At 39.1% G+C, this 16691-nt stretch overlaps 1 protein-coding gene across 1 annotated transcript; it reads left to right on the forward strand.

Moving 5' to 3' along the window:
• Window positions 1–761: 761 nt before the first annotated feature.
• On the forward strand, window positions 762–14499 carry rnf150a (ring finger protein 150a). Its single transcript, XM_081362003.1, has 7 exons — window positions 762–1446; window positions 5392–5642; window positions 5738–5809; window positions 7686–7768; window positions 8763–8859; window positions 8939–9155; window positions 10299–14499. The coding sequence occupies exons 1-7, from the start codon at window positions 993–995 to the stop codon at window positions 10415–10417; spliced, it is 1293 nt and encodes a 430-aa protein (XP_081218129.1). The 5' UTR covers window positions 762–992; the 3' UTR covers window positions 10418–14499.
• The last annotated feature ends 2192 nt before the right edge of the window (window positions 14500–16691 follow it).

Raw genomic sequence — 16691 nt, forward strand, 5'->3', positions numbered from 1 at the left:
TATTTTATTTAAAAAATGAATCAAGTAGTATATCAAAAAAAAAAAAAAACTAACTTCTAAATCTGTTAAGACTGTGCTTTATTTTCTAATATCCGATTATTTTCTAATATTTATATATTATAATATTTTAAATTATTTCATATTATTGCACCTGTTGTTTTTATATAATATGTTATTTAATTAATAAAATGCAAAGATACAGTATTTGATTGATCAGCAATTTCTATCTTGAGTTCAACCTTTGTGTTCTGTTGCATTAATATTCAACAATATTATTTGCATGCATTGACACCATTACATGAGAACTGAACTGAGCTGGACGATGACCACTCTTTTCTCCAGAGCGGCTGTATAGATAAATAAACAAAATTAATAACTTTTTTTTTTTTTTTTTTTTCACAACAGAAATGAACCATCACTGAATTTACTTAGGATGGACTATGACACTATTTTCGTATAGATCTAAACAAACGTTGTTATCAATCTTCCCTGTTATCACTGTAAAGCTGAAGGGTCTGTATCAATCTGTATTGTAAAAAGAGCAATAAAGGTGACTTGATTTGACTTGTGTTGATTCCGGACAGTTTTTTTATGTGTTATTATTGTTGTTGTTGTTGTTGTATTAAATTACAATATAACACGCTTTGAGATCTCTATTGCTTAATATTGAATTATATTTTGCGTTATTCGCCAACAACTGCATGATTTCTCTGCAGTGTAGGTTTAGTAATAATATCTGGCAACCTCGGTGGTCCGTCACCACAGGCGCAAATGCTGCTGGGTGAATCGACATGATGGTGGACTGCATCTATAAGCCACTTTTAAAGGACGACGGAGTTGGACAGAGAGATGTTTCGATCTGACAGCCCTCTATTCGTGTTGTGAGGCTGCCAAATGATGCAGCACTCAAGCATCATCCTATACTGAAAAAGAAGTGGGATAAAGACGTTCCCCAGCTTGAAAACGGTTTGTTTGGGATCATTTCTGAAAACATGGCAATGTCCCTAAACCAAGCCTGCCGGAGTCTTGCCCTGTCTACGTGGCTGCTGTCCTTTTGCTTCGTGCATTTGCTGTGTTTGGACTTCACAGTGGCAGAGAAAGAGGAATGGTACACTGCTTTCGTCAACATCACTTATCTGGACCCAGTGACATCTCAAATGAAGACAGACAAGAGTGAATGTGGCAGATATGGGGAGCACTCTCCTAAAAGAGATGCCAGGGGTTTTGTGTTCATGCCATCTCATCTGCAGGACAGACAGGCATGTGACAGTAACACTAAATTCCCCCTTCCCCATCCCAACATCCCATGGATAGCACTGATATCCAGAGGAAACTGTACCTACAAGGAGAAGATCAGACATGCTGCCACTCTCAATGCATCTGCTGTGGTCATTTTTAATGTGGGCTTCAGCAACTCTAATGACACCATTACTATGCCACATCACGGTAAGACGACACAACTCTCTTTTCTTCTGCATTTGCTCTCCAATGGAATTTTGCCCATTAACTAATGCTAAAAGTACAAGTTGTGCACTGTATCCCAAGTTAATGAGGCCACTTTCATTGATAAAGATCAACTTTATGTCCCACTTAAAGGATTAGTTCACCCAAAAATAAAAATCCTCTCATTAATTACTCACCCTCATGTCATTCCATATCCATAAGACTTTTGTTCATCTTCAGAACGCAAATGAAGATCTTTTTGATGAAATCTGAGAGATTTCTGTCCCTCCATTGACAGTCTACGCAACTACCATTTGACGCTTTAAAAAGTTCATAAAGCGATCGTAAAACTAATCCATATGAATTGAAGGGTTTAGTCCAAATTTTCTGAAGAGACTTGATCACTTTATAATATGATAAACAGATTAAATTTAGGCTTTTGTCCACATATAAATATTGATATATATTGATAAATATCTCGTAACACGAGAATGAACCTCATTGGTTCTCGCACGTCAAGCGAACATTCTTGAGCTTCAGTTTACCATAACTGATGGGCCTTAAAGCTCTTGCCTGATCTGACCTTTTCTCTTTTGTAATGTCTCTCAACCATCTCTCTTTCTACAGTCTTTCCTCAAATCTTGCTCACTCTCTTCTCCCCCCTCGTGAGTGGATATGCCCCCTACTGCTGATTTGTTCATTCTCTCCTCTCATTGGACACGCCCCCTACTGCCGATTGGCTCACTCTCTCCTTCCCCATCATGAGTGGACACGCCCTTTACTGCTGATTGGCTCACTCTCTCCTTCCCCATCATGAGTGCACACGCCCCTTCAGGGCCTGAATTTCATTTTGGAAAATGGGGGGGAAATCCCCCCTTAGGTGATTCTTATGGGGGGGAATTTTTAATTTGAGGGGGGAGTTTAGACTTTTTTTTTAATTACATTTATCTCGCCTAAATGTATGCTTAGCCTACTCATTGCATTTTTACAATGGGGTCATTTTGTTCTTAAGAATTTACACAACTCAAGGAAGCTTGATTTCAATCTTTGAATTAAATTGAAAAAAGTAGCACAAATAAATACAATAGAATAAAGATATCAATAAAGAGAAATAAAGAGAAAAGTTTTTGCTTAGGTCTAAAACTAGTAGGCTATTCAGAAATACTACAGAGACTGAATAAAGTAGCCTAATCAAATGTAAAATAACACTGGGTAGTATTTTAGTCCTGACTAAATTAAATTCATAGGCTATTAATCCTGATTCCTTAAAATGAAAGCTATGTTTTGTTGTTTTGACAAACAAATTAATGACAGACACATATGGCTGCTGTCCCTTTAAGAGCTAGTGCACGGATCCTGTTTTCATTATACGGTCACGTGCGATTTATGCTTATTTAAGACATAACCGACTGTTTAGATTAGAGGATACTCTCCAAGACCGAAATTGACATCATTTTCTTATGTTTTTGACTGTTAAAGCGATTTATAATCCACGAAAAATAACTTTTGTTACCCGCGAGCTGTTTGTGAGGCTGCTTTACTCTATGTATGTGTGCAGAGAAAAAAGCATCTCTCAGACAGCGCGCAAGTACCGAAGAGTTTAAAATCGCGTGACTGTTTAAACTGGTGAGACTTGAAAAGACGTGCAAATGGTAAACTTTAGTTACTCGTGATGCAATGCTGGCCCGATCGACTCCCGAAACGCGAGAGTGTATTTCCGCCGCCTGCTGCGCGCTTAACGATTGCATTGTGCAACCCATTTTGAGAGACGCGAGATAGAAGACGCAGCGCCGCTGAATCACTCACGCTGTTTGTGAAATTGCGTCTCGCAGACAGTTTTAAAATGACTGATTTGATTTTCCATCTGCGTGGATTAATTTACTAATACAACCTGAACCTACATGCTAAAGTGAATCAATGTTTGCGGGAATTTCCCGCATTATAAATGGGAGACCTGCGGGAATGATAAAAAATATGCGCAATACCCGCAATCCCGCACCGAAATTCAAGCCCTGCCCTTACTGCTGATTGGCTCACTCTTTCCTTCCCCATCATGAGTGGACACGCCCTTTACTGCTGATTGGCTCACTCTCTCCTTCCCCATCATGAGTGGACACGCCCCTCACTGCTGATTGGCTCACTCTCCCCTTCCCCATCATGAGTGGACACGCCCTTTACTGCTGATTGGCTACAAGTGTGTTGTGCTGCTCAGTCCGATCCACTTTTGTCAGTGTCATGCAGCGCAACAGTGTTCAGACAGAATATTCTGCATATGACGGTTAATGCAGATATATGCCTTTTTGATGTTACAGGGATAGTTCACCCAAAATTCATCATTATCACCACCACCCTTAACCCTATTATAAACCTCTGATTTTCTTTACAACATCCCAAAAGCCTCTCAACAGATCTCTTTTTCACCTCTATGTGTATCCCTTTTTATAAATGTATGTAAAATGTAAACATTTAATGAATACATTTTCAACGTGAGCACAATAATATCATCCTTAGAAACAATATTTGCAAAAGGGAAGTCGAAAAGAGCTGATGTCAATAGTTACAGCAACCCTCTGCTCTCTCTTCCCAGTCGTGCAAAAATTTGACTTCATGACTTCACAAAAATACTTCATCACTCTATTTTTGGAGTAATGAAAATGAGCAACATTGTGAAATCTTCTGAGAAACTCTTATGCCCATGAGCATTACAAGTACATCAGGGATCAACACATCTGGACTCTTCAGCTTAGGCTTGAGATGTTAATGTTACGCATACTTGAACAACAGCCTAAACACACACCATCTGGCTGTTACAGTTCAGTCCAGCTGCCCTGATTTTAAGGAAGAAATGACAAACAGATGCAAACAGGATGTTATGAGTCCAGAGAGATTTGAATGCTGAGCTGAGATGAGATGAGATCAGATGTGAAGTCTTCAATTTCATATGGTAAATGTTAGGTGATGCTACACGTGTCCTGCAGACTTCAACAGAATGGTACAGAAGACATACATTGAAAAACTGCCCCTCTTGAAACAAGCAAAACACACTGAAATATAGTTTAAATGCAAAAATATCTAACCACTAAAAACATTACAATGAATCTTAAAAACAGACAGAATTGCCCAAGTTAAAAAAAGCATTATATATATATATATAGAGAGAGAGAGAGAGAGAGAGAGAGAGAGAGAGAGAGAGAGAGAGAGAGAGAGAGAGAGAGAGAGAGAGAGAGAGAGAGAGAGAGAGAATGTAATGCATGTATTCAAATTCATGCTATAATTTGTTTTTGTTTTCTTTCTTAATTTTAGAATTTTTTGCCTGATATGAATACTGTATGATGGATGGATGGATAGACTGACAGATGGATGGATGGATGGATGGATGGATGGATAGACAGAGGGATGGATGATTGGATGGATGGATGGATGGATAGACAGAGGGATGGATGATTGGATGGATAGACTGACGGATGGATTGATGGATGGATGGATGGATGATTGGATGGATAGATGGTTGGATGGATAGACGGACGAATGGATGGATGGATGGATAGACTGACGGATGGATGGATGGATGGATAGACAGACGGATGGATGGATGGATGGATAGACAGACGGATGGATGGATGGATGGATAGACAGACGGATGGATAGATGGATGGATAGACTGACAGATGGATGGATGGATAGACTAACAGATGGATGGATGGATGGATAGACTGACAGATGGATGGATGGATGGATGGATAGACTGACAGATGGATGGATGGATGTATAGAGGGATGGATAGACAGACAGACGGATGGATGGATAAATAGACTGACAGATAGATAGACAGTGCAGTGTTGGTGTGTTGGTGTGTTTGTGCAATGTGATTGAAGTATATCGTCTCTGTGCCTCTAGCACTTCTTTTGAGTGAATCATTTGAGATTTGAACCCCAGATCATTCCTCAGGTACGGGCGATGTGGTGGCGATCATGATCCCCGAGCCCAAAGGTCGTGAGATAGTGGCCCTGTTGGAGAAGAACATAACGGTGGCCATGCACATCAGCATCGGCACGAGGAACCTGCAGAAGTACGTGAGCCGCACCTCTGTGGTGTTCGTCTCCATCTCCTTCATCGTCCTGATGATCATCTCTCTCGCGTGGCTGGTCTTCTACTACATCCAGAGGTTCCGCTACGCCAACGCTCGAGACCGCAACCAGGTGCTCTAGAGCCACGCCAACAACACTACGTTTACTGTACACCTCCAATCTTAAAATGAGACATTTCAGTATAGCATGATTCTTGTCTTTTGCAGAGGCGATTGGGTGACGCTGCAAAAAAGGCCTTAAGCAAGTTACAAGTACGGACCATCCGGAAGGGGGACAAGGTTTGGTTTGTTTGACTTCTTGGTATTTGAGTACTGTGAAACGTTTCAAGCTCTTCATTCAATGCAATAATGCGATAATTATAATGCAAAAACTCATTGTCCTTCAAAGTCGGTCTTTTCTTACAAAAAACATCATTTATCAATATGATCAAAGAACTTTCTAAACACTACACAACCTTTTTGATTTTTTTAATGTTTTTGAAAGATATCGCTTCTGCTCACCAAGGCTGCATTTATTTGATACAGTAAAAACTGTAATATTGTGTAATAGAGATGCACCGATTGATCGGCTGGTGACCGGAATTGGCCGATTTTCACGTGATCGGCCGTGACCGGCGACCGGCCGGTCAGTCTGACAAATGCCGATTTTATGCCGGTCAAATGCACTCGGGCGCCGCGTGATTAACATCGCGCAACATCAGCATCACACATGCACACGGAACACACATGTAGAAAACCTCGTGAATTACGTCCGTTCAGACCGCAAGCGCGTATTTTTTTTTCGGCGTGCATGTTAATCAATGAGCGCGTGTTTCGCGCTGAGTCTATTTGCTGCACTGCTCACGCTCAATTAAAGGGAAAGCACACTTTTGATGGACAAAAGAGCCTAAATAGGGTTTCACAAAAAAAAAGTGCCCAAAATGCACAGAATTTGCATGTTTTAACAAGAACTGGTGTAGGCTATGTCAGAAAAGAAAACGAAGACTAATATGTATAGAAAATGTACCCATTTAAACTTGTTTTATTATTCAGTTTGTACAAGTGATTGCAATAGGCCTGTGTGTGTGTGCTTTGAGAAATATCTTTATACTGCAAGGCTAGATTTATTTTATTTTTTATTTATATATTATTTTATTGTCATTCCCTGTTTTCATACAGACGTTTAGTTTGCTAAATACATATATAAAAAAATTATTGGATATTGAATGTGAAAAGGAAATGGTTCTTCCATAACACTGCACTTTAGATGTGTGTGAACTATACAAATTGTAAAATGTTCTATTACAGAAAAGATATAAAATAAATATTTGTGTGTGCTGTAAAGTGGTTAGAAAAAATAAAATCGGAATCGGCTAAAATCGGTATCGGCAGGTCAAACTTAATGAAAAATTGGAAATCGGAATCGGTCCAGAAAATTGTAATCGGTGCATCTCTATTGTGTAATATTATTTCAGTTTAAAATAGCTGTTATCTATGTGAATATATTGTAAAATGTAATTTATTCCTGCGATCAAAGCTGGATTTTCAGCATCATTACTCCAGTCTTCAGTGTCACATGATCCTGCAGAAATGACTCTAATATGAGGATTCGATGCTCAAGAAATATTTCTGATTATTATCAAGGTTAAAAACAGTTGTGCTGCTTAATTTTTGTAGAAACTGATTTTTTCGAGATTCTTTGATGAAATAGAAAGTCCAAAAGAACAGCATTTATTACAAATTTAAATAGCTTGTAACATAAATGCCTATATTGTCACTTTTGATCAATTTAATGCATCCTTGCTGAATAAAAGTTTTTTTTTTAAAAATCATACTGACCTCAAATTTTTTAACACTGGTATAAAACGTAATGTGATTATAAATTCTTATTGCAAGAAACACGTTTGAAGAGAAAACGATAAAAGTTTATATAAAATAAAAAGCAACTCTCCTATTACGCTTGCAATGTGTGACATTTCATTATATCTTTTATGGAGTATCTGATCTGTTGTCTGAATCCTGTCCTTTTAACACCCATCTGTGATTCATTCTCATTAGACGTGCTTTATGACTGTATGTTCCCGTCCGCTGCTTTTCTAATGGAGATTTCAGGGAAGTGTACACATGTAGTCGCCCACGTGTGGTTACTCACTACATTTATCGGCCCCGTTTCTAGGAAACCGAGTCGGACTTTGACAACTGCGCAGTGTGTATCGAAGACTACAAACCTAATGACGTCGTCAGGATTCTGCCGTGTCGGTAAGATTTACATCGAGTAGTCTGAAATTATGAATTCTCAGAGAAAGAAAATGCTTAAAACTATGCATAATGCATTGTTAGTATAGGTAGCGTTAGTTGGCCGTATTGAAGTTCAACCATAAACTATTGAACTAAAGTCTTCATCTTTTAATCTGTCCAACTTTAAGTGGTTTTTCCCAATAGTGCAGCATGTGATATGAATATTACCATGCCAAAGCATTGCTGACAATGCGTCTACAGTGGACAGAAATAGATCACTTTTAGAGCTGTCTGTGGTAATAATTAACGTGCCTTTTGCATGATCAGTTTGTTACCTTATGTTAGTTTTCACACAACAGTGTATGCATGCAACTGTTTTGCTAAAATAGCCAGTGCAAAGACAAATTTAAAACCGTTTCAACGCATTAAAGAGGACTTATTATGCCCTTTCACAAAGTTTTTATTTTATTTTTAAGGTCTACTAGAATGTTTCCATGCTTGAATGTTTAAAAAAAAAAGTTTTTCACATATTCTCCATTGTTGCAGCCCCTCTCTTCCCAGTCTGTTAGTAACGCTCTGTTTAGTTCCTGTCTCTATGAAGCCCCTCCTTCTAAAAAGCACAATGTGCTCTGATTGGTTGGCTGGACCAGTGTGTTGTGATTAGTCGACTTTAACAAACCCCAGCCATTTATTTAGCATGCCTTGGGCGGGAATTATTTAAATGAGGAATATTGTGACGTGTTTGTTCCCGAAAGGAAACTCATGACCACAATGGAGGCGTTTCAGGGAGTTCAGAAACAGTGACACTGATATAGAGAATGACTCCCGTCAGAGGGATTTTGTAACTTTTCAGACCTTTTTCATGCTCAAACAGCAACATCACACACTAAAGAAAGATGAACATGTATATATATATAAAAAAAAGCATAATAGGTCCTCTTTAAAATGTGTTTTGAAAAGTGTTAAACGTGTTTTTCGGGTCTTTTTGAGTAAGTAACTGTGCTGTTATTGTCAGTCATGTCTTCCATAAGAGCTGTGTGGACCCTTGGCTGCAGGACCACAGGACCTGTCCCATGTGCAAAATGAACATCCTTAAAGCCCTGGGCATCCCGGTAAGAGTAGAAGCTTGCCATGGCCTTTATATGACCTTTTGTTTTGCTCTAAATAAGCTGTAATTTTCCATTCAAACAGCCCAATACAGACTGTTCTGATGACATGCCTCCTGATTATGAGATGTCCATCAGCGGGCCGCCCACCAATCCCGTGACGGGGGCGAGTGAGGTCTCCGTGGGCGAGAGCTCGGTGGTGCTGGACCCAGCGCTCAGAACAACAGGCCTGTCACACATTTACCACGAGATGGACTCGTTCCCATTCCCGCCGGCCGGAGAGAGCCACCACATCGCCAGCAGTGAGTATTTGGATGAACCAACGGGCATGTGTCTTACATTACCTGAACTGTAATCTTGACATACACAAGATTATTCATGAATATTATATTTGAGTAATTATAAATGAATTCTAGCCTCTGAATAAATTTCATGACATACACTACCAATCAAAAGTAATAGAAATAATAGTTATTTTGTGAAATATTATTACAAATTAAAAGAAGTTTTCTATTGTGATTTACTGTCTCCAAACTTTTGAAAGGCAGTGCAGCCTAAATATTCATAATTCACAGTTCCCACGGTCAAAGGAAGCCTTGAATATTAGGACATTTTAAAATGGTGATTTCCAGGGCTGGGAAATTTCTAAAGAATTTTCAAATTGCTATTTTGTCAATGCAATCCGTATAAAATAATTTTTAAAAATCCTTAAAACGGGACAATTTATAGAAGATCATTATTCAAAAGAAGTGGGAATATAGACCTTTGTTCTTATTTCATTTTTTTTAGTTGAAATGAAACTCAAAAGAGGGTCTATCAAAATGGGAAAATGTCCTAATAAAGAAATGTTTCCACGTAATGCAAGGTTCTGTCTAAAAGGAACACACCTCTTCAATCTGGATTTGATTATTTTAGTCTGTTCCAGTGGTCTTCTGTGTGACCTACTTTCAGATCTCTTATATTTAGGTCATTTTTTTTGGTACCGTTTGGCAAATAAAAGCACAGCCTGTCCTGGTTCTCCATCGCAGCTCTAGTCAGATTAATAGACTAGTTTACTTTCTGCTCACAAGCACTGCAAATACGTCCATCAAGCTTCAAAAAGGACAAAAAACACCATGAAAGTAATCTACAGGGTGGGCCATTTATATGGATACACCGTAATAACATGGGAATGGTTGGTGATATTAAAGTCCTGTTTGTGGCACATTAGTATATGTGAGGGGGCAAACTCCTCAAGATGGGTGGTGACCATGACATATACTAATGTGCCACAAACAGGACTTTAATATCACCAACCATTCCCATGTTATTACGGTGTATCCATATAAATGGCCAACCCTGTATATAACTCATTTCTTATTCACATTTTTATTCAGATTCAAAAATGACGCCTCACACTAGATTTGGTGCCAAAACGGCATTGGTAATGTTCTTTGTTGTTTCAGGTGAGCACCAGCCCTCCATGAGCAATGATTCAGACACCTCACTCATCATGCCAGTGGAGCTCGCCCCGTCCGAGGTAGAGCTTCAGTCCGATCCAGAGCAGGACGATGTGAAGTCCTGAAGATTACTGAAGCCTCTTGGTGCCATAAAGGAAGCAGGAACGCAGCGGGACAGTAAAAGAGCACGAGAAATAGCAGCACAGGTGTGCAACCTCCTTTTTTTGACCTCATTGACAGCACTATAAAAACAGCTTGCTTGTCCTCTTCCTCTTGGCTTCATCAACCTCACGGCGTCTACTGTCTGGAGCTTGACTAGAAAAGCCACTTGGTCCTGAGAGGGATGTTTTCGCTTTTACTTTTGGGAAATTTTGACTGTTTCAGCTTCCCTATGGGATCACTGCCAATACAAACATGCATCGAGGAATGTGGTCTACATTTGCTTTGAGTGTCTAAAGCGATTAGCATGTGCTCTAACCGGTGTCGTCTCACAGACGCTATTTGTGAAGTATCACCAGTGCTTATCGTACTTGCATTGTGACGTGTCAAATCACACCACAACGACATGATTTTCCCTATGAAGTAGAACCCAGTTTATGACTTGATATGGTTTATGATAGAGGCAGGGCTTGTATATCATAATGCCAGAAAAGCATAGTTAAAGCACATTCTTTCCACTCATTTTGTCTTGACAAAGTATTGCCATCTATTCCAATAGAGTCTCAGGCCACATGCACACTGCTGAATTAAGTGTCACTCCGGTTTGGAGTGCTTAAAGGGATAGTTCACCCAAAAATGAAAAATTACTCCATGATTTACTCGCCCTCAAGCCATACTAGGTGTATATGACTACCTTCTTTCAGTCGAACACAATCAGAGTTAAAATATCCTGGCTTTTCCAAGCTTTCTAATGGGAGCGAATGGGGGGCGAGATTTTGAAGCCCAAAAAAGTGCATCCATCCATCATAAAAGTAGTCCATTCGTCTCCAGGGGTTATTAAAGGCCTTCTGAAGTGAAGCCATGTGTTTGTGTGAGATAAATATCCATATTTAAAATGTTATTGGTTATAATAACTAGCTTCCTGAAGACAGCCAAACGTAATAAAAATGCCCCCAAAAACCAAGATATGGTGCAAAAAATGTCTCCGTATAATTTCTTGTTTTTAATATTCATAAGCAATATCACACAAGTAAAAGTTTTCCCGGATATCAGCACGTTTGCAAATGTGATATTGATTTTATACGATTCAATGAACAAGAAGTTAAAGGGGGGGTGAAACACTCCTTGTTAATCTTGAGTACCTAGAGAGTAGTATTGCATCCTTCAAACCTCCAAAAAGTCTTTAGTTTTTATTATATTTATAAAAGAAAGATAGGCTGTACCGAGTCTTTCCGGAAAAAAAACGAGCGGCTGGAGGCGTGCCGTGTGGGCGGAGCTAAAGCTGTGCTAACGCGCTGAGCTAAAAACACACAGAGACATTTGAAGCAGTTTTACTCACCGCCCGGTTCCAACGCACAACCGCGAATCTTTATCATTGTGACTGCTCGATCCTTAAGCATTAGACGATCTGCAAATCCGTCATTCTGGGCTTTGTTTATAAAACAATCATCATCGAAATGCAGGGAACAAACAGTCTTGCACAACTCCGTCCACTGCTCCCTTAACGCTGGGTTCTTTGGGAATCTGTGCAGGGTTGTCTTGCCCTGGCAACCAAAAACCCACTTCTTTGGTCACACTGACTTCCCTAAAGCCGGGCAGGCGGGCAGGGCGCTTTGATGGGCGAACTGCTTTCGCTCTCTCGCTCTGGTCTACGGATGCGTGCGCGCCCGCGCCTTTCTGGGAGAAGTGCCCTTAGGACTTGTATAAGGAAATTCCGCCCCATCTGACGTCACACAGGCCCATACTCGAAAAAAACTTTCCGAAACTTGTGACAAACCGGAAGGAGAATTTTTGCCACAGAAATACTCCTTCAAACGTACAATTTAATTTTTGAAACTTTGTCCATGTTTAGCATGGGAATCGAACTCTTTAACAGTGTAAAAAACTCAGTATGCATGAAATAGCATTTCACCCCCCCTTTAATATGCTATTAGGTGACTTACATTTTAGACACAACATTGTCTGTTTTTCTTCTATTTTGCCAACGAAAATAGTTCCAAACACTAGAGCCATTGCGCGTCACAGAGCAACACAGTTTCTGTTTGGTTACTGAATGAATCCTCGCTTTTGAACGAATCGTTCTAATGAATGACTCGACGACTCGCTCGCTGTGTCCGAAATCGAACACTTCCCTACTAAATAGCATGTGAAAAACAACACGCCAAAAGAGTAGCATGTCCGAATACATAGTATCCCGGATGACCTACTACTTCCGGTGAGATTCTGAAGTGAGCATTCGACGGACACTTTACTATCCCATGAGGCCACGGGAGAGGGTTTATGAATGGAGGTGAAGCGAGGCTGTTTCATGGGGAAAGGGGTGAAACATAGCAAAGCAATTCACTCGCAATTACATGCAGTTGTCACTCCCTAACCAGTGCAGTGTGCTATATTTAATCTTACTCTGCCATTAATGTCTTCAAGCCCCAGTTAAAAGGAAGTGTGTAAGTTCTCCAACACCAGACTGAATTGCGATCTGACGGCCGAATTGGGCCGAACAGTTCAACCAGCGGCGTGAGCTACGCGTTTGTCCAAAAAACTTGTTCTTTGTCATTATTTTTGTTATTTTGTTTGGTTGCTGCAGAAATTGCACATGCAAGGCAGCAGGAAAAGCACTTTGCTCAGATTTCAGCTGCTCACGACACTTTCGCAGAAGGATAGTAAACGACCTGTTTTAAATGACCGTTTCTTTTTATCATTCACAGTAGGAACGTGAAAGACTATTGAATGGTTATTTTGATATCAAAGGGTTTATTTTTCTAAAAGAAAAAGGAAAAAAGAAAAAAAAAGGACACGTACAGTACATGAAGATAAACATTCACTGTAAAAAATGTCTAACCCCCCCAAAATAATTTCACTTGGGCCAACTGAAAAATTTAGATGAGACCAGTCACTAGAAAATTTTGAATTGGGGAGGTTAGACATTTTTTACAGTGTTGTCGAAACACCCCGTCTAAATATTTATGTTTTATTATTATAATTATTATTGTTTCACTAAATAGTTTTCCCTTTATATTCAGTATTTCAATATTGTGATCATGTAGCCTGTTAATGTTGAATACAGACTGGCTGTTTACAGTGTTTCTGTGTATCAGCCAACTTAAAATATTTCTTTCTGTTCTTTATTTATATTATTTTATTTGAATTATTGAAGCAATTGCATTAATGATATGTAAATGAATTATTATTTTACTTCATTAGGTATATGTAGCCGTTTTGTTCTGGTGTTTAAATATTTTTCTCAATGAGAGAGACTTTGTCTCAAATGTCCTCCCCCAGTTAAACGCCCTTGTACCCAGAATGCACTACTGCTGTCAGATGGGCTGATGAATGTTCAGCACACTAAACCAAAGCCTCAGCATATATGTTTCTTATGTTAGGATAGGTGGATATGGCGTGTATTCACATCTGTCCTGCACTATTGTAATGAATGATGATCATCATGACGGATGTAAATGTGCGCAGACGGACTGAACTGAGATCAGTCGTAGAGCTGTGGAGAAAAGCGCTGGGGTCTGTGATCCTGATATTCATATATATTTAGTAATATTTAACGTAAAGGCTTGTGCAGTGTTATGTGCATCTGTCGGCCAAAAAGCACACGAGATTTCCCTGAGATCTGCAGATTTATTTTGTTGTAACTTTAGTCTGGCATGAATAAAACTGTTGTTTAGAGGAATTTTATAAGATTCGATGATTACCCACCCATGATAGTGTGTTTTCTTTCAATGATATCTGTGGTTGATATCTGTCTCGGAGTCCACTAAAGCAGTCATATCATGTATTTTGTTGTTATTTATTTTTCCTCCTTAGGGAATTCATTTACAATATTTGTGTCCTGTGCCTTTAAGACTATGGCCTCTTCACACATGAAAGCCTGCATTTGGACACATTACTGAAACAGCTGGTGCTGAAATCTTGTTCAAAATGTTTTCATCAGGATGCTCAAGGAAAATGATATTCCTTATATGACCCCTTTATAGGAACTAATCTACATGTCTGTGTTGTTGTAGACAGAGTTGACTGCTGTTTATTAATAAATAAATCAGACCTGAAAGCTTTGGCGTAAAGACTGATTTATCAAGCTCATGTATATAATTCTTCTTGTAAAATGATTCAGTGCTATCCAGGTACAGTTAGCATTTGGTTGATTACCTTCCCTAATTTATGAACACAATTGCACTGGATTTCTTTCTTGGTTAGCCATGAATGTTTTTGCAGTAAAATTACGTGCTTTTTATCCCCCCAGTGCAACAAAATTATGATTGTGATATTACCTTATCATTACGTTATTATACATCATTGCATGTCCTTGATTTTGAGGGTCACATTTCATTGGAAGTTTTTGAGCCACTACTGTTGAAATATTTTATATCTATTCTATAGAAAACAATTGTAGAATAAGTTTGAATACTATAAAAGCCAGATGTGTTTTTAAGGGACAACACTACAGATGTGTTTATAAGGGACTACAGATGTGTTTTTGAGGGACTACATATGTGTTTTTAAGGGACTACAGCTGTGTTTTGAAGGGACAACACTACATATGTGTTTTTAAGGGACTACAGATGTGTTTTGAGGGACTACAGATGTGTTTTTGAGGGACTACATATGTGTTTTTAAGGGACTACAGCTGTGTTTTGAAGGGACAACACTACATATGTGTTTTTAAGGGACTACAGATGTGTTTTTAAGGGACAACACTACATATGTGTTTTTAAGGGACTACAGATGTGTTTTGAGGGACTACAGATGTGTTTTTAAGGGACAACACTACAGATGTGTTTTTAAGGGACAACACTACAGATGTGTTTTTAAGGGACTACAGATGTGTTTCGAGGGACTACATATGTGTTTTTAAGGGACTACAGCTGTGTTTTGAGGGACTACAGATGTGTTTTTAAGGGACAACACTACATATGTGTTTTTAAGGGACTACAGATGTGTTTTTAAGGGACTACAGATGTGTTTTTAAGGGACTACAGATGTGTTTTTAAGGGACTACATATGTGTTTTTAAGGGACAACACTACAGATGTGTTTTGAGGGACTACAGATGTGTTTTTAAGGGACTACAGATGTGTTTTGAGGGACTACAGATGTGTTTTTAAGGGACTACAGATGTGTTTTGAGGGACTACAGATGTGTTTTGAGGGACTACAGATGTGTTTTTAAGGGACTACAGATGTGTTTTGAGGGACTACAGATGTGTTTTGAGGGACTACAGATGTGTTTTTAAGGGACTACAGATGTGTTTTGAGGGACTACAGATGTGTTTTGAGGGACTACAGCTGTGTTTTGAAGGGACAACACTACATATGTGTTTTTAAGGGACTACAGCTGTGTTTTGAAGGGACAACACTACATATGTGTTTTTAAGGGACTACAGATGTGTTTTTAAGGGACTACAGATGTGTTTTTAAGGGACTACATATGTGTTTTTAAGGGACAACACTACAGATGTGTTTTGAGGGACTACAGATGTGTTTTGAGGGACTACAGATGTGTTTTGAGGGACTACAGATGTGTTTTTAAGGGACTAGAGATGTGTTTTGAGGGACTACAGATGTGTTTTGAGGGACTACAGATGTGTTTTTAAGGGACAACACTACAGATGTGTTTTGAGGGACTACATATGTGTTTTTAAGGGACTACAGATGTGTTTTTAAGGGACAACACTACATATGTGTTTTTAAGGGACTACAGATGTGTTTTGAGGGACTACAGATGTGTTTTTAAGGGACTACATATGTGTTTTTAAGGGACTACAGCTGTGTTTTGAGGGACTACAGATGTGTTTTTAAGGGACAACACTACATATGTGTTTTTAAGGGACTACAGATGTGTTTTTAAGGGACTACAGATGTGTTTTTAAGGGACTACATATGTGTTTTTAAGGGACAACACTACAGATGTGTTTTGAGGGACTACAGATGTGTTTTTAAGGGACTACAGATGTGTTTTGAGGGACTACAGATGTGTTTTTAAGGGACTACAGATGTGTTTTGAGGGACTACAGATGTGTTTTGAGGGACTACAGATGTGTTTTTAAGGGACTACAGATGTGTTTTGAGGGACTACAGATGTGTTTTGAGGGACTACAGATGTGTTTTTAAGGGACTACAGATGTGTTTTTAAGGGACAACACTACATATGTGTTTTTAAGGGACTACAGCTGTGTTTTGAAGGGACAACACTACAGATGTGTTTTTAAGGGACTACAGATGTGTTTTTAAGGGAC

Source organism: Scardinius erythrophthalmus (genome assembly GCF_964197995.2).
Source record: "Scardinius erythrophthalmus genome assembly, chromosome: 3".
Taxonomy (NCBI): Eukaryota; Metazoa; Chordata; class Actinopteri; order Cypriniformes; family Leuciscidae; genus Scardinius; species Scardinius erythrophthalmus.

Coding starts and splice junctions, on each gene's coding strand:
- rnf150a (XM_081362003.1), top strand. CDS start 993: ATGGCAATGTCCCTAAACCAAGCCTGCCGGAGTCTTGCCCTGTCTACG. Junction 5,810..7,685: donor CCATCCGGAAGGGGGACAAG/GTTTGGTTTGTT, acceptor CCCCGTTTCTAG/GAAACCGAGTCGGACTTTGA. Junction 9,156..10,298: donor GAGCCACCACATCGCCAGCA/GTGAGTATTTGG, acceptor TTGTTGTTTCAG/GTGAGCACCAGCCCTCCATG.